The sequence below is a fragment of the Rhinoderma darwinii genome, chromosome 3, assembly GCF_050947455.1.
Source record: "Rhinoderma darwinii isolate aRhiDar2 chromosome 3, aRhiDar2.hap1, whole genome shotgun sequence".
Lineage (NCBI taxonomy): Eukaryota > Metazoa > Chordata > Amphibia > Anura > Rhinodermatidae > Rhinoderma > Rhinoderma darwinii.
The window spans coordinates 351,712,017-351,731,570 of record NC_134689.1 but is presented as its reverse complement, the minus strand read 5'-3'; the positions used below and the strand labels follow the sequence as shown (position 1 = coordinate 351,731,570).

The 19,554-nt window shown below is 41.8% G+C and overlaps 1 protein-coding gene across 9 annotated transcripts in view; it reads right to left on the bottom strand.

The window, feature by feature from the left end:
- Nucleotides 1–19,242, bottom strand: part of AAK1 (AP2 associated kinase 1) — a 138,744-nt gene extending 119,502 nt beyond the window's left edge. For all 9 annotated transcript variants that reach the window (XM_075858521.1, XM_075858523.1, XM_075858524.1 and 6 more), the window contains exon 1: nt 18,414–19,242. In XM_075858521.1, the coding sequence (XP_075714636.1) occupies nt 18,414–18,570 (157 nt within the window). In that variant the 5' untranslated portion in view covers nt 18,571–19,242. The remainder of the gene's footprint in view (nt 1–18,413) is intronic.
- Nucleotides 19,243–19,554: the final 312 nt, after the last annotated feature.

Sequence of the window (19,554 nt, the reverse complement as noted above, 5' to 3'; positions counted from 1 at the left end):
AGTGCAGACACACAGCGTGTTCGAGAGATCACGCTGTGACGTCACTCACTTCCTGCCCCAGGTCCTGCATCGTGTCGGCCACATCGGCACCAGAGGCTACAGTTGATTCTGCAGCAGCATCAGCGTTTGCAGGTAAGTAGCTACATCGACTTACCTGCAAACGCCGATGCTGCTGCAGAATCAACTGTAGCCTCTGGTGCCGATGTGGCCGACACGATGCAGGACCTGGGGCAGGAAGTGAGTGACGACACAGCGTGATCTCTCGTGAACACGGTGTGTGTCTGCACTGCCAGAAGCTGGGCGTTCTGAAGAGAAGTGGATGATACTTCTCGTCAGAACGCCCAGCTAGTAAAATAAGTACCCGATGTACGCACATAATACACGCCCAGTTGTACTTTTACTTTTCAACACGCCCAGTTGTACTTTTGCAAGCCTCATTTGCATAAATACAAAAATGGTCATAACTTGGCCAAAAATGCTCATTTTTTTAAAATAAAAACGTTACTGTAATCTACATTGCAGCGCCTATCTGCTGCAATAGCAGATAGGGGTTGCAAAATCTGGTGACAGAGCCTCTAACATAAAAACAGTGTCATAACGATGCCAAATGCACGAAAATCACGCAGCCACGCACCATATACTGATGACACACACAACGCACAAAAGACACCAAGTTTTTTGAGCACCCAAAATGCACACGTTCGTGTGAATAAGGCCTAAGTGATAGAAAGCAGTTTTTATTTTATTTTTTGACAGCGTACACATCATAAATGATGCAAAAAAATTGTTGTGCAGGTTATTACGGCCGCGCCAATACCGATTATGTGAATATTTTATGTATTGAGACTTGTTTTAATGTTTATTGTAAAAAAGGTGCATGTGTATTTATTTTTACATTTAACATTACTTTATTTTTAAACTTTAATGTACTGGAATATATCTATATGCCAGTACATTAGCCTGTGTACGGATAGTACACAGGCAGTTGTTAGGACATACCTAAGTATGCGCTAACAGGAAATCTGATACGACAGCCCTGGGGTCCTTCAATGGACCCTGGGCTGTCTGCCCATATATGGTATGTCCCTCAAATCGCATCATTTTCCCCTGAATGCTGCGGTCCGCTTTGATCGCAGCATTCAGGGGAATAGCGGCAGAGATGAGAGGTTTCTCTGATCTCCGCCATGATAGAGCGGGGCTGCGCCTGTGTAATACAGCCATTGCCCCACTCCTGACATTAAAGTGTAGCTAAACGTTCGACAAACTTCTGACATGTCATAGAGGCATGTCAGAGGTTTGGATTGGTGGGGGTTTGAGCGTGGAGACCCCCACCAATCGCTAGAACGAAGCAGCAGAAGCACTCGTGTGAGAACTCAGCTGCTTAGTGTCTGTTCGGCTTTTTCCGGAAATCAATGTATCGGAGTACGGGCTCAATAGAAAGTCTATGAGCCCGTACTCCGATACATCGACTTTCCGGAAAAAGCCGAACAGAAACTAAGCAACTGAGTGCTCACACGAGTGCTTTAGCTGCTTCGTTCTAGCGATTGGTGGGGGTCTCAGTGCTCGGACCCCAACCAATCCAAACTTCTGACATGTCACTATGACATGTCAGAAGTTTGTCGAACGTTTAGCTACACTTTAAGTGCGCGTGCGGTCAGCATGAGGTGAGGCAGCCGGCGCTGCACTAATGAGCGGCGGTTCAGGCACTGAAGACAACATGGGGGTGTTTTGCAGTGTGCCCACCATGTTTTGTCTTAGGTGCCGGCAACCATTAGTGCAGCGCTGGCCGCATTGCTTCATCCAGACGACGCCCACTTGTCAGGACTCAGGAGCGGGACAATGACTGTATTACACAGCCGCAGCCCCGCTCTCATACATCCATGTGTTACAATGCTATGCTGTGCGGCCGCACAGCTTAGTATCGAAATAAATGAAATAACGGTATCGAACCGTTTGGGGGTGCACGCTATCGAAACAGTATAGACGTTTCGATGCATCGTGCATCCCTACTACAGACTGCAAACAAACCCTGTGTAGTCTGATCTTGCAGTCACACTCCCTTCTATCTTCTTTCCCTTACTACTTGTTAACCTACTAAATGAATGTCAACAAAACTTATAGGAGACACATAGGTCCGCATAGGAGCCATAGACACAAAACCTCAAATTGCAAAGGGTGTACCTGTTAATGTCTATTCATATGGTATAACACTTGATTTATTTTATCACTGGGGAAAGCGATCAGTAAACGCTGCAGAAAAAAATAAAGCATTACATGGTGCCTATTAAAATGAATAGGGAGCCATAAAAAAAAAGTGATTGACAGAGGTCCTCTAGAGAAAAATCCTCTAGCTAGTGGGTGCATCTATGTAGAGACGGGGGTGAAAGACTGATCGCTCAGTAGGTTAATTAGGGTATGTTCACACACAGTGTTTTCAGGCGTATTCCAGGGCGTTTACGCCTCGAAAAAACCGAAGCTGCACGCCTACAAACATCTGCCCATTGAAATCAAATGGGAAAAAGAGCATTTAGTTCATACTAAAAAGAAGTAGCATATCACTTTTTGAGGCGTTTTTTGGAGCTGATGTTCCATTGAACACTATGAAAAAAGCCTCAAAAGAAGCTTCATTTTCAGGTTAAATAAAAAAAAAAAAAACGAAAAAAAAACCCCACGTTTTTTTGTCACTGATTTTGATGCAGAAACCGCGTTGGAATCAACACCCCATATCGCCCTATTGATTTCAATAGAGACAGAAGTGTTTTTCCCTGGGCAATTTTTGGCAGAAAAAAAGTGACGCTCCAAACATTTTTTGCTGCGGTTTTTGCATTCGATTCTATAGGCTGGAAGAAGAAAAAAAAGAAAGAAAAAACACTGGCACTTCAAAATCTGCCTCAAAATTCATAAAGGAATTTAGAGGCAATTTTTTTTTTGATTTAGAGAGAAAAAAAAATCTAATACCATCTGCGGTGCTCGAGTGTTTCCTTTCAGAAGTGTAAAAGTAAACCTCCCATTAATAGCTATATCTTAGAAGAAGAAATGAAAGTGCAAGAATGTAAGAATTTCTTAGGCCTCTTTCAGAAAAAAAAAACTTCTACATTTGTCTTCATAAAACATAGGCTCAAATCTGTGACTTCTCTTATTACCATGGAAACAAGTAAAGTGGCTTCCCTGGCACATCAGAGGCCTATGTCTATGTGACAGAAAAGACTGCTCCTGTAAATGGGCCTTGAAACGGTGAACCGATATTCGTACTACGATCTTCAATGTGATTCATGTAAGCGATCGAATAGCGATTACAGAGTATTTACACAATATATAGTTCTGTCGCCGATGTATAGTTTGATTGTTAGGCTGACCAGGAATTATTTTGAGGTTCTCATAAACGATTATTTTTACAATCAAAGAGCATTTTATCGCTAGTCGTTCAGTCGGTACACCTATTCACATGAAGCGATTATCGCGCACGATCGCACGTTAGTGGAATCTGACTGATAAGCTGCTCGTGGTGTAAATGGGCCTTTACGTAGGCTTGTCAAGTTCACAAGAGAATGCATCGTATTTAGATAGATATAGCGCCACACATGTTCTGGAGGACCTCCGGCAGTCATGCTCCCTCAGTGCCTGCTAAACTGTTACTCAAGTGATAATAGGCGGGTTTCAAGCAGCAGGACTCTCCATCCCCCACTCCAGATTAAACTAGTCATGAGACGACTTGCTCAATAAAAAGGTGTTGTCCACAGAAACTTTATATTGTATTGCGAGTACGGCTCTGGTCATGCCACTTTTGCAATGCAAATACGGAACATTTCTTGAGTATAATGGCAAACATATAGCCCCTGACGTATGCAACTGTATGCCATACAGTAGCAGAAGTCATCCATTGATACCCACTGTAAAAAAACAAAAACATACCGCGCAGTGTATGCTTTTTTGGATGTATTGAAAAGTCTACGCGAGTACACTGTACAATGTAGTGAAACAAAAAGGTATGATGACGCAGCCCAGATGAATGCCAAAAGGACACTTTTTGGGCAGACATTAAACCTCTTATAGGCTTTCGACATGTTTGAATAGATGACCTGAGCATTCCCAGCATATACCGCAAACATACACCACAAACAGGTGGACATAGTTGTGTAAAAACTTGGAGGCATACCTTAGAGGGGTTTTCCACTTTCTAACAACTGATGACCTATCCGGAGGATAGGTCATCAGTATATGATCGGTGCGTGTCCGACACCGGGACCCCGCACCGATCCGCCACTCCAGCTGCCTCCGTGCACCAGAAGTTTGGAACGGTATGCAGTAGTTGGAGCCGGAAGCAGATGGATCAAACCACTGCAGAGCGGACGTTCGGCAGAACTGCAGCTCTGCTCCTATTCACTTGAATAGGAGCCGAGCAGCACTACAGCTCGGCTGCTATTCTTTGACGCGAGCCATATGCTACCGATAATATCGTCCGGTGCCCGGAGGCAGCCAGAGTGGTGGATCGGTGCGAAGTCTAGGTGTCGGACACGCACCGATCATATACTGATGACCAATCCAGTGGATAGATCATCAGTTGTCAGAACGCGCAAAACCCCTTTAAAAGGGAATCTATCACATTAAAAATGCAGTCCACTCTGCAGGCAGAATGTTCTAGAGCAGGAGGTGCTGAGCAGATTGATATATATTTTTGTAGCAAAAGATTCAGTATAAACTTGTAATGCATTCATTTAAACCACTACGCATTCTGTTCTGGGCTTAGGAGTCCAGGGGGCAGTCCTAATCACTGATGGACAACTAATTCACACTAATACAGGGAGGACAGTCAATCAGTGCATAGGACCGCCCCTTGGACTCCTAAACCCTGAATGAAAAGAGGTTTAAATGAATAAATTACAAGTTATACTAAATCTTATGCTACAAAAATATATATCAATCTGCTCAGAACCTCCTGCTCTATAACATGCTGCCTGCAGAGTGGACTGCATTTTCAAAGTGAGAGGTTCCCTTTAACCAATTACCGTAACTAAAATGCATTTTACAACCCCACCAATGACTGTATAACAAGAATGTTACAATGGCTTCAATAAAAAATGGAAATAGTGTATTTTATCTGAGTGATCTTTAGGTCTCATCCACACGCTGCAGGACTGCCGCGTTTTTTCCGGACGGAATTTCGGACGGAAAAAGTGCAGAATACAGTAGCAGCATGTGGATGAGATTTAATAAATCTCATCCACATGCTACGTAAAAATTCCGAGCAGAAATTAACTTGCGGGGCATATATTTCGGAACGCAGCGGAAAGTGGACAGAACTGCTGTGTTTTTCAAAGGAGATGTCACCATCTCCCAACATTGTGAAAAACGCAGCAAAATACGCACCATTTTCTGTCGTAAAAACCGCAGGAAATGGTGCGTTTTTGCCGCATCGGAACGATTGCGTTTTTGCAGCAATTCCGTTGTGTGTGGACAAGCCCGTAAAGTGGTAGTAGATGAGTAAATGACAATCCATCCCATAATGAATAGTTGGAGAGATCATAGACAAAATGATTGGCTTTGACAAACAGATACCTATTCCATTGGTGTAAACTGCTTGTAAATTTAGTATCACTGGTTATTATCACTACATTCATAGTGTAGAACATAATTACATGATTTCAAGCAAAAAAAGCTGAAACGTAGTGGGTGTTCACACAGAATATTTTGCCGCTGTTTTTGACGCGGAAACCGCGCCATAAAACGCCCGAAATCGCCTCCCATTTATTTCAATGTGAGGTAGAGGCGTTTTTTTCCCCACTCGTGGGAAAAAGAAAAACAACATGCCCTACCCTGGAGCGTTTCCTTCTCTAACCTCCCATTGACATCAATGGGAGGCAGAGAAAGTGGTTTTCGCTGTGGGCAAAAAATTCGGCTATGGGCACCATATGTTTTATGTACGTATGTATACTGTGTTTATTACCTTTGTTGTTTTCGTGTGCATGAATTTCTAGTTTCATTCAAATAAATCAAACTGATTTTCAGTCTCAACAAAATCTGCCGCATATGACTACACCCTTAGGGGGAGTTCACAGAGTTTTTTTGACGCAGAAACCGCGTCAGAAATGCACCAAAAAAAGTCAGATTACGCCTCCCATTGTTTTTAATGGGAGTTGGAGGCGTTTTTCCCTGTGAATGGTAAAAACCGCTCGCAGGAAAAGAAGCGACATGCCCTATATTCGGCAGTTTACGTCTCTGAGCTTCCATTGACAATGAGAGGCGGAGAAAGCATTTTTTGGTTAATGGCTGCGGACAAATAACGTGGAAACACACAGCAAAACAGCGTGTAGGCAGGTTAAAATCTGCATCAAAATTCCTGAAGTAATATTGAGGCAGATTTTTCCGCCTGCTAAAAACTCAATGTGAACAGGGCGTTAAAAAAGCTTTTCCCAACTTGGACACTTATGGCATATCCACAGGATATGCCATAAATGTCCGATCAATGCGGGTCCCACCTATCTCTAGCACTCCACCTCGTTCGACTCCCGGCCCACTTCCTGATTAGGGGTCGGGAGTTACGGAAACAGCCGACGCTATTTTTCTAACTCCCATAGAAGTGAATGAGAGTTCCGGAAACAGCGTAGCATGGCAAACTACTCTGTTTCTATAGCTTTGGAAACGTTTTTGTAACTCCCGACCACCTAATCAGAAAGTGGCTGAGAGGCAACAGGAGCCGAGCAAGGTAAAACCGGACTTAGGGGGTCCCGTTCTAGAGATAGGTGCGGGTCCCAGAGGTGAGAACCGCATCTATCAGACATTTATATCCTACACTGTGGATATGCCATACAATGTCCAAGATGGGAAAACCCCTTTATACAGGTTTTCAAGTCCTAAGAAATGGATAGCATATCGTTAGTCTCCACTTTTGCCCTAATGTAGCAGGATACAAAGTGATAACACAGTACAGGGATAATGCACACAGTGATGTCACAGTGCAAAACTAAACTACTAAATAAAGCTACAGCACAGAAAGTATGAAAACAACGATAGGAGATTGCACAGAACTGTCATTATGAACACTGACTTCAAAGCACAGGCATAAAATACACAAAAAAACAAACCCCACTGGGGTATAAAACACACATTGATACTGCAATAGAAGAAAAATGCACATAGCAGGGGCACACCAAGTAACCATGGATCTCCATGGCAAAAGTTGGAATTGGGCTCCATTCAGTTCCACCCCCTTCCATCATCCATAGCCATCACTAACTGCACCAAACCTATGTGAGGAGAGGGCCCCTGCCATATTTATACCCATGGCCCTTCTGCTTTTTAAAAAAAAAAAAAAAAAAAAAAAAAAAAACACACACACAGCCACTACCAACACATCCCAATTACCGATGAATGTTACTCCATTCACACAAACACACAATAATTGGCCATAAAAATCATTATTGGCAATTTTGATATCCAAGCTAAATGCAACCTGCGTCTCCTTCTGACGTTACTTTCCTATTTTATGTGTGCACAGAAAATCACAAACCAGATCTAATGGATTAGCTTGAAATTTATCCCACGGACTGACATTTATTGGTAATTTATGGAGGCCTTGACCTACTACACAAGGCAAAGTGCTCCTGGCCTTAATGAAACGTCGTATCGCATTAAAACTATAGAAAACATAAAGGAGAAACCGCAGCGACATTGAACATGTAAAAGATAGTAATGGGAATTATATTTTTACCTTACTACTTACACCTCACTATGGAAAATACACAATATTATAAATGCACACATTTCACATTTTCCCCATTGAGTACAATGAAAAGCATTTCCGCCTAGAATAAAAAGTGTAAAAATTTATAAATTCGTAAATTGTCCTTGTATTAAAGTTTATCATCATCAAGTTTTTTTTATTTTGTTTTAGCATTTAAATAGGTCCAAAGTGACGCGCTGATTAACTTTATATCCCTATAGGTAATACTGAGCTCCATATCTCCTGCTTTCCTTCACACAGCCATAGAGTTATAAAAGAGGATTATTCAGCTCGGTTTGTTTTGGACAAAAATTTTATTCCTCATGAAAACATCTGTAACATCTATTTATTATTATTTTTTTTTTTTAATTATTATTATTATTATTTTTTTTTTAAAGAGCTCTGCGTTGTGCTGTTCCTCCTGGAGATTTCGGAATAAATTGACAACTGGGTGTTCCAGTTCCCTACAGTCTCACTCTGTCAGTACTGATTGGACAGTCTCAGTCTGTCTGGGGACACACCCCCAACTGGTAACACCCAGCTGACAATTTATTCATAAACTTCTAGAAGAAATAACAGAGGAACGGCACAAAGCAGAGTTATAAGAAAAGGTGCTCCAGAATTGTTATTTCATAGGGAATACAATTATTTACTAAAACAGACATGTCAGGAGAGGAGACAAGTTCTCCTTAAGTTCAACACTGCTGAAAGAGCGGCTTAGGTTCACACCCGTTGTTACTGGGTGGTAGAGACCACCCAGTTGTCAATATATTAAATGTATTAGCATATTAGCTGCCGAAACAAATGGCGATGATTGCGGGAGAACGGAAAAACGTAGAGAAATTTTAAAAAAATAACTCGTTAGGGGAAAAAAAAAAAGATGCCCTTCATGTGTGGTGATCTTAGGTTCTTTCGGTGGGTGACGGGGGGGGGGGGGGTTCTCAGCTTTTTTTTTTTTGTTGTGTAGTGAGGCAAAACTACTCAACACGTGTTATAGTAATGTATCCCATTCACAGAACTGTCAGCCTTGAGTCGTTCCTGGGTCTCTCGAAGGAAGCCGGTAATTCAATAGGGGGGGGGGGGTATAGAAATTAGTAGTTACTCTGAGACTCTGTGACGCTGTTCCTCAGGGAAAATTGCAAAGGCCCTTTTGTCTTCATGTACAGAAGTGTTTTATTGCATTAAAAGTAAATCGCAGTGCTAGGGTTGCACGTTGCATTGAAATATTGATACTATTTCGATGCCGTTCACCCTCAAACTGTTCAATACCGTTAATTCATGTATTTCAATACTAAGCTGTGCGGCCACAAAGCTTAGTATTGTAACACATGAATGTAGTTAGAGCAGGGCGGCGGTTGTGTACAGCCATTGCCCCACCTCTGACAAGTGTGTGTGTGCATTCAGCATGAGGCGACGCGACCTGCAAATGAGCGCCGGCACTGAAGACAGAACATGGCGGGCGCACTGAAAAACATCCCCATGTTCGGTCTTCAGTGCCCGCACCGCCGCTCATTAGTGCGGGGCCGGCCGCATCTCCTCATGCAATGGCTGTATTACACAGCCTCAGCCACGCTTTAATGGTGGAGATCAGAGAAACCTCTTATCTCTGCCGCATTTCACTTGAATGCTGCGATCAAAGCAGAATGCAGCATTCAAGGGGAAAATGAGAAGGAGGTACGCTCTTTGGATCGCATCACAGGGAATCCCTGTGATGCGATCAAGGGACATACCATATATGGGCAGACAGCCCAGGGTCCGTTAAAGGACCCCTGGTCTGTCTGACCAAATTTTCTGTTGTTAGGGCATACTTAGGTATGTCCTAACAACTGCCTGTGTACTATTAGTATATAGATATATGCCAGCAGATTAAAGTTTAAAAGTAAAATAAAGTAACATTAAAAAAATTTTTAAAAACTTTTTTTCCGATAAACATTAAAATAAAAGGTCTCAATACATAAAATATACAAATTTGGTAACTTTGTGAGGCAATATGAATTTTGAACCTCCATGTGCCTCACAATAGTAATTAACCCATCATGTACCTCACACATTAACCGAATGTTGTCAATTATGACTGTGAAACATGGTGGGGTTAATTACAATTAATGTGAGGCACATGGATTTTCAAAATTCATCACACCTCGTGCCTCACAAAACAAAATTGAAGAACTTTTTTTATTATTATTATTATTGTTGGCAAAGTATAATTTTGGCATAGAGTATCGCAATACTACACAAAGTATCGGTATCGAAGTCCAAATTGTGGTATCGTAACAACCCTACACAGAGCACAAGATTACGCGTTTCGAGCCCGAACGGGGCTCTTCATCAGATACAAACACTGTGCCTGTATCTTGTGCACTGCGATTACTTTTTATGCAGTAAAACTTTTTCCTTACATTTTTTTTTTAAATAAAAACATATGGTCAACGATTGGGACTTCGAGCTCAGTAAAAGATAGAGATTTTATATCAATTAAATCAGCATAGAATTTTGGATCTGGTTAGATTGAAGAAAAACAAAATAATGTGAACACTTAAACACTCCAGCTTTTTCTGAATAAACTAAGTGGGAATGGCCTTTAGGAATGTTTAAAATGGATTTTCCTATCGCAAATACCCATAGCATACCAAAGGAATATGGTATAGATGTATAGTCAATAGGGGGGGCTGTCTGTTAAGAACCCAACTATTACCAAGTATGCGGATGGACAAGCTTGTGCAAAAATGTCCATTCTAGTGAATAAGAGATTTAAGTTCACCCTGCTTTTTCGGATTTTCCTATTCACTATAGTACATGGACACCTCTCTGCCAAGAATAATGAACTGGGCACCCAGTCATTGGAATTGGCGGGGCCCCAGTGATCAAACTTCCATCGATCAGGCATTCACAATCCCAGTCGACATGCCATAAATGTTTGTATTGGGAATACATCTTATATTATCACACTTGCTCCCTATAGAGGCGAGATGGTTCCAATAACAAAATGCAGGGTTGCAGGGCATGTCAATGCAGAATACAGCCACGTCAAAGGGAATTTGAATTTCCCAAGGTGACCTTATCATAACGCCCATACAGCAAGAGGGAGCAATTCTGACAGGAGTAGTACATGGTTACAGGAGAAATTCCGCTAGAAATTATCTTAAACTCTTACAATTGTATAAATCTATAAAGCTTTGAGATAACTGGTGAAACAATGAAATATAATGGACGGTCACGCCTGCCCATGCTAGTACTGCTATGGCTGGTTGCGAGCAGCTATACACTTTATTTAGTTGCCTGCATCTAGGATTTAATAAGAGAGCAATGTTGTCTGTGTTTGTTTTTGCATGGCTGTGAAAGGGTTATTCATTCCTGTGCAGAGCTCTGCTGGCCACTATGACTGTGCTGTATTTGAGAATGAAGCGAAAGAGGAGAGGCCTGGGTATCCCATGGGCATTTTATAATGAAGCTTTGTAAACCATCATCAGCCAGAGAAACACGCTGAGCCAGCATGTTATGAACAGAGACGAGGGGAGAGATGGAGAAACGTGAGGAAGGGCAGAATCGTGGCGGATGAGGAGGAATGAGTGGTGTAAAATAGAAAAAAAATAGGAAAAATGTATTAAAGGAACGGTCAATAATTTTTTTTAAAAAAAGGCACATAAAAAAAGGATGAAATTGGTTAGCACGCCATTACTGACGTGTAATGTAGGCACACTGAACGGTAATTAAAAGTCCTTTTATTCTAATCCCTCAATCCTAAAATACCCATTACAGCTCCTATGAAATATTCCTAGAAAAGCTTGAAGGTCTTGTTCACACAGTGAAGATCTGCTGCTGATTTTGCATGGATTTTCTAATTCAAAATCAGGAACGAAAAACTGAAAAAAAGATATAAAGAAAGTCATTATAGAGCTAGTTTTCTGGATCCAATTCTGGTTTTGGCTTAAAAAAAATGAATGCAAAATCTGCACTGTGTGAACAAGGCCTTATGGGGAACATTTTCTCGCCTTAATTATTAATCTTCAACATCAGCGCAGACATATGTAGGGAAGGAATCTTAGTCTCCCCACAGCTGGTATTGCAGACTTGGGCTCAGTGGCAATACCTGACAAAGTCAAGAGTGGCGTTGTTTCTGGACAAAGAAAAAGGCCAAAGTTCTTGAAATAGTCAACCCTTGCCAAATATCGGAGAGAACCCTCCTAGCCCCCCTCCCGCTTTGGTTGAGGCTTAGCTTTTCTGGTCTGCATTGTACCCAGAACATTCAGGGAAGTTTCTGCCGCAGTAAGTTGCCTCCTTTCCAGACACAAGAAAGCCAAGCACTGGAGAAGAAAAAAAGGAGGATGAAGGAAGACACTTTGATTTTCTTGTCCCTTGGAGAATGACTGACCACAATGATATGTACCCAAGTAACTGCTGGTACGTCCGTTGCCGTGGAATAACATTTTAGGTATTTTTATAATTTGTAGATCCACAATATCGGAGGTTGCCAAAAGGTACATCATAAATATCTTTACTTTATATAGAACATGCAGACAAATACTAACATCAGTTAAGAAGCATGAATTTATTGTGTTGTATTCTGTAAGGGCTCATGTACACGGTTGTATTATGTTCTGTAAGCAGCCATAGTAGAGCTTGCCATAGAGGAGCACTTGTCCCGTACGGTATACCTGAATGCGCCGGATTTCATACAAAGGGTTTTTTTATTTTATTTTTTTAGATTTCATACAAAAAAGAAAATTCTAGCATGCTCCATTGGACTCCAGTATGTCAAGAGGTATTCTATCCTAGAAACATTGCTTCTAGGGGAGACTATCTCCATACACATGAAGTCCCAGAGACCCTGTGCAGTTTCTTTAGTACTGCCGTACAGACAACGGGCCAGTATGAAAGAGCCCTTATACTCCGTGACCTGCTACCTGAAAATCTCACTGCAGTCAGGCCTTTAAAAGGGGGGTTATGTGGGGACAGAAAAGTTTTAGCAGTGTATTAACTGCAGTATGTGAGTACACTGGCTAATATACAATCTGGTCCATAGTCGCGCGGATTAGGAAATTTTGATTGATATTTACGCGCTGACGGGGGATCGGAAGTCTAGTGGCACAGTCTTTGATGACAACACGACTCTTCGTCATGTGACCAGCCCCATGGTACGCTATGTTATCGCTGTACTACCGCTTGTACATAGACTACAGCGGGGCCTGTCACATGACGAAGAGTCGTGTCGTTATCAAGGAAGACTGTGCCACTAGACTTCCAGTCCCCCGCCAGCACTATAAAAAGCTATTCAAATCTCAGAATCAGCGAGACGGGGAACCGGAACGTATATTAGCAACGTACTTACATACAGCAGGGAGTACACTGCTAATAGTTTTCGGTCCCCACATAACCCCTTTGAGGCTACATGAACATGTTGCATAATTTGGTGCAGAACATCTTGCTCAAAACCGCAGGTAAACACAGGTAATTCCGCACCTAATAGTGCTATTTTTATGCGTTTTTAGGTGCGGTTTTTACATATGGATGCAGAAATAGGTGTGGTTTTAACTCGCCAGATACAATTTGCAGGGGAAAACGCAAGATAAGTCGACATGTTGTGGATTTTAAAATACGAAATCGCAGGTGTATTTACGTGCGGAAATATTCTACAACGTGTACATGAAATCTCATTTACTTTGCTGGTACTGTATTACGCTGCGGATTTGCCACAGGAAAATACGAAAGGCAAATCCACACGTAATAGGAATCGTGTGCATTTGGCCTTAAAAACAATCTTGCTAATGCCTGGTCCCGGAAAAGTACAGCATTACCCCAAGCAGACCGGTCGGACAGCCACTTTGAGCACTTTTGTCACATGAACATAGTTTTCAGTATTTACGAGATACGCATAGAGAAGCAGGCTCAGGAAATATACACAACTCAAAAGGTGTTCTGGGATGCGAAACAGAAAAGAATACTACTAATTTTTAACAGTGACTTTTTTCTTTCAAAAGTTTCCGAAATTTATCAGAATGAACCTTTTCTTCGTTAGATAATTATAGTAGATGCAATGCATTATTCACTCACTAAAAGACGTTCTCATGGTTATTATATATTACTTCATAGAGATTCTTCACCTTAGTTTTTCAAAAATGTGATTATAAGGGCAGTAAATAAGGCAATGTTTACACGCATTGGATTTGCTTTCTGCCGTGCCAGCGGATCCGCACGCCTATTTGTAATGCAATGGGGCTTATTCGTTGCTTTGCGGGCAGACTTCACACCAATAATGAACATTCTGTAAATTTTTTAATCGAGAAGACCTAGTTCACAACGCATTTTTGCCTTCTATCGGTGGTATATGTCGGGAGGACCCCTGACGTATAGCTCTGAGGGAAAGTTTTAAAATATCCCACTGTAAAGGCATAAAGTGAGATACGACGCCAAAACCCCCACGAGCAGAGCGATACCTGAACCGCTGTTGGCCAGGGAAGCTCCTGAAGACAATGTCCATATATGGATAGTGATGTCATGAGCTACAATACCGGACGCTTTGGCCGGGGACTACGGTCCTGTGGAAGCTCCTGACGTTATCGCCCATATAGGGACTTTATGGTCTGAAGCTTCCTGATGCGAGTATATTTATTACATCACATATAGGCCACAATATTAATAAAAGTAGCAAAGCCATGATATTCCCTATCTCAACTTTTGTTATTAATTCGATTCTTCTAAACACGGATTCAGATAGACAAAAATTCATGAATCTACAAACAAAATCTCCTGAACATGGATGAAAACGCTGCTGAATTTTCATAAAGAAATTCTGCAGTGTTTAAGCAAGATGAATTGACATGCTGCAGATTAGAATCCGCACCACGTCGTTTTTCTGTATATGGTTTATGTGCAAGCTGATCGTCCGTACACATGGAATAGATTGGAAATGTACACAGCTCAACGTTGAATTGTGCTGCGTATCACTTCCAAAGAGACCACCTATATGGAAGAACAACATGCCAATAAATAACCATCCCCTACAGTCATGACCAGCTCACCCAGTCTGAATTTTCACACAGTGCATATTAACAAGTGTGAACACGACACGTGCTCTATTATTTGAAACTGTAGGACCCATTTAACCAAAATCACAGAAATTCCACCATGGAATCACAAAAAGAATCCTTCTGTGAGCCATTGTACTGGGGAGAAACTCTCATGGCATAGTAAGTAGGTTGCAATTATATGCCCTTTCAGTCTATGCTAATCCTACACAATTTGGCAATGCCAACTCCTTGCATACATGGTTCAATGACCTCCATATTACTTTGCATGCTCGACAGAAAGCAAGGCCTTTGCACAGTAACCTATAAAACAGGTATATTCACACAGAATACACAAGGTGGAAGATTTATAGCAACCTCATGCCAAGGTCATATTATGGTTACATACAAACTACAAGTTGTATGGAGCAGTAATAGGGCACGCATGCCTCCGATTTTATACAGTGTTTTTCTGCCAGATTCTGTTCAAATTGGACAGAAAAATAAACAGAAAGGGGAAAATGGACACTGCATTAAGGGGATATTATCCTCTAGAAACATTGCTCCTAGGGGAGAATATCTCCAATATATGATGCCTAACAGAACACAATGGCAGCATGTGGAGAACTCTAGTATGGAGCCGCAAGGGACTCCCCTCATGCACATAGCTCTTGTGTGTGGAAATCAAAGAGAGTACAAGTGTGGCCCATATTAACCAATGAGACTTCTGTATTATCAAATCAATCTAAATGGCGGCCATTATTTTTACACTGGAGTTTTGTTTTTACATTTCCATTGTGGAGGATTTTAGTGAGAACATGGTTCTATATATTTAACACTGTATGCTCGCAGCCCAGCGAATACATTATATAAAGCAGTTTTCTGGTAAAAATGCAAAAGTCATGAAGACTCAGGTTGAGCAAGGGGCCAGCCATTCTGTGGGCTGGACAAATATTCATCATCCCTTATCCCATGGTTGATTTGAGGAGTTTAGTAAAAGCTAAAGATCTGCCCCCACCGTGTGACAATGACGAGCACTTTAGACAACATGTTTACCTCACATGCTGCATCATGTGTAAAATAGAAACTCCTGACAGGACCATATTTACCAGAAACGTACACTCCAGGTAAACTGACTAGAAATACCTTCATGGAAAAATTAATAATACACCGGGTCTCATGCGTCAGAAGGGTCATGGAGAAAGGGCCTTATGCATAAAAGTGTCCATGATAACAGACCCTTTTAACCAAGTCTAAATTAGAGGGGTCTGTCATCATGACAGATTATCCTTAGCCAAATTAACCAATTACACTCTTATAGGTTGCTATACACTACAATGACCAGATAAAAGGAGAAAAAGTTGTCAGAGAATAAGGCCCCATGCACACGAACGTGCTTTTGCGCCCGCAATTCCCCCAAAAATCCACGGGAGAATTGCGGCCCCAGTCATTCCTATGAGCCCATGCACATGACCGTGGTTTCCACAATCCGTGCATGGCCCAGGAGCTTGGACCGCAGAAAGAACGGACATGTCTTATTACGGCCGTGTTCTGCGGTCCAGGCTCATAGAAAATAATGGACGATTTGCGGGCGGCTCACGGGTGACACCACGCAGCCGACCGACCCGAAACGAAAATCACGGCCGCGCACATGGCTACGGTCGTGTGCATGAGGCCTTAAAGTTTCAATGCAAATAGAATATTCTTCAATAAAATTGTTGAATAAACCATTTGAGCATAAACATCGTGATACATTATTACAGTACAAGAAATAGGTAGTTATTTAGCAGTAGATTACCATAGGAATTTTCCAATAGTAAGCCTTTGGACACTTTCACATGGCAGTATTTTGCATCAGTATTTGTAGGCTAAAACCAGGAGCAGGTGCAAAACACGGAAGAGGTACAAATTTTGTCCACTATACTTCTTCTCTGTGCAGTTTCGCCACCTAGTTTTGGCTTCCAAATACTGATCCAAAAGACTGACCAAAATACTGCCGTGTGAATGTGCCATTTCAGACCCTCTAAAGCAGTGATCTCTAACCTGTAGCTCTCCAGCTGTTGCAAAACTACAACTCCACCCACTGCAACTATCAGGGCACGGTGGGAGTTGTAGTTTTTCAACACCTGGAGTCTGACAGTCACACTAAAGAACAGTCTATGCAAGTGCAGAGATGGTTACACAACCCACAAACGAGTTTAGGCGATTTGCCTTGCAAAACTTCTGTCACCATGAATCTCCATATTCTGGTCAATACTACCAAACTGGTGACACCACATATTGCTGACCAGTGCTTATGTTTCATGTATTTTTCAGGCGAAGATGGCTGCCAACGCCTACGACTGTTACAGGGAATATATTATATATTGAGAATATTTTTTTAACACAGTGTGCAATGGGGGGCAAGCGGGAGAAACAACGTAATTGTAAAATCTGTCCCGTGGAGAGAGTATAGGGCTATGTTCACACCTCCGTCTGTGCTTTCCGTTCTTGTGCTCCATCAGAGGAGCAGAACGGAAAATCGGAAGAGACGATTCTGTTGCCCCACGGACATAGCCACTGGCCAGCGAAACCCATTAACTTTAATGGGTTCTGTCGGCGTAGTTGTGGTTTTACCAGAAATGCTGCGATATTGCTTACAGTAATTTCTGCTAGATCTGCGACAGAGGTCACTAACAGCGCCTTACATGGATGGTTTGTATAAAAATACAACACGGTTTTAAAAAGAATGGAATCCGCAATATTATAACCAAAATGTATCTTGATAGAAGTACCTAGATATTCGGAGAGAAGCTGCAGTATGGGGATTATAGGGAGCAAGGCAACCAGCAGACACAATTACACACAATGACATCACTCCTGACAGTCTATGTCATAGATCGAGGCTTTATAGAAAAGTCTCTGGAGGAGGAAGAGCTAAGGTAAGCGGGTTTTCACAGGCCTATGACCGATTTCAGAAGACTGAATATGTTGTTTGCAAATAAGTTTCACTGTGACACAGACTAGGGAGTAGTCCATAGAAATGTAAAGGCAATGAATAATCATGTATACAGCACATATTATATATATATATATATATATATATATTTATTTAGCAGTTACATAATTATTAATGGAAGGAAGCTATTGTTATTCTTCAGAATAGGTACATCTGGTAATACAGAAACCCTCCAGTAACTAGTTAAAATCTGCAGAATAATGTAGAATTATAGACTGAGGATTAAGATTTCATATGCATTGACAACACTAAAATTCCTCTAATAAAAGAACAGTGATAGAATATTTTTCATTTGAATGGTCTTCATATTGTCCTCTATGACTGTCCAGTTAGATACATTAGTTGACAATCCTGCTTAACGGCGGAATAAAAGAAGTCTACATAAAATGGTTATGGGTGTGAGATATATATATATATATATATATTCACACATACATTGCCAATAAACAAAAAATATAACTCAAAATGGTTGAGGACACGAATTATTGACTTGCTGGTGGTACAATGGGAATATAGATAGGGTGAGTATTTTGTAACACATGGAGGAACATGGAAATAGGCAAATATATTACACACACATATAAGCAACCATTTATACACCCCAATTTTATATTACCATCCTCCCGCTTAGCATTTCACCCATCGCCCCGAAATAATTAAACCACCTATTTTACAAAATATCAATCATTACCTTCAGCCAGAACCTCATCTACAGTGACTTGGTGCCTCCCAATGTTAAACACTCTGCCAATGTATCCAGTACCCAGGCCGCTGGAAGATCCACCACCGACTCCAGGTCCAGATCCACCCAATTCACGCCGGGAGTCAAAGAACTTCTTCATGTTCATGACCCCCTAAAAAAAGACTTCAGCAGGAAAATAAATGTGTCCTTTTCCTCTGGATCAGGCCAAATGATTCATTCAAATGATTCTCCACCCTTGTTACTAGTGATGTAAATGCCAAAATAAATATAAATGAGAGATCAGCTGCAGAAATGCAATAAATTGGGAGGGGTCTGGGTATTAATCTAGAATTTCGAGTGACAACCCTAGAGAGAGCACTAATGCTTGCCTAGCATTGCATCCTGCATGGCAAAGGAATTGGAGGGGTCACCCATTAATAGTTAGAGCACTGGGTGTAGTCTGTACTCCCCATAAACACACATCACAAGGGTCCCCCGATTACAAGGCAGCCGGTAGGGGGGTGAGATGCTCTGCAGCGCTGAGCTCCATGGAGAATAAGATGGGATATTGTATATGGGGACAGCACAGCAGCTGATAACTGGGTCTTAACCAGGAAATGAACCTGAACAGGAAATGACTTAGATTTACAAAAATCCTGCCCCCTCCTCCCTATCCCTTATGCCGATCGGCAAATAGCTTCATCATCGGAATATCAGAGCCCCCCTCCACGCCTCCGAGATGCCCCTTCCCAATGCGAAGCGCCGGCTCCGAGTGTGCAATGAGTATGCAAGCACCGGCACAGCAAAATCCTCTGCCACAAACAGTACATCACCCTGCCGCGCAATGCACGCTGGGTCATGTAGTCTTTTGGAAGCGCTGTTTTATGAGGCATGGCCGACGCAAGAACTACAATTCCCGAGAGGCTGCACTAAGCCATCTGCCTGTCCTTCTGTAGCTACGCCGAAGCGCTGGGTTCTTCTTACCTGAGCCTTGTGTTTATGACCTACATACTGTTTCTGTGTGTGTGACAACAATGACCTTTCCCAGCTGCCGACCTGACAGCCATAACAATTTAGCCCCCTTGTATGTGTTTTACAATATTAGAAATAATCCTGTTAATGAATGAAATTCTGAATTCTGTCTGTCATG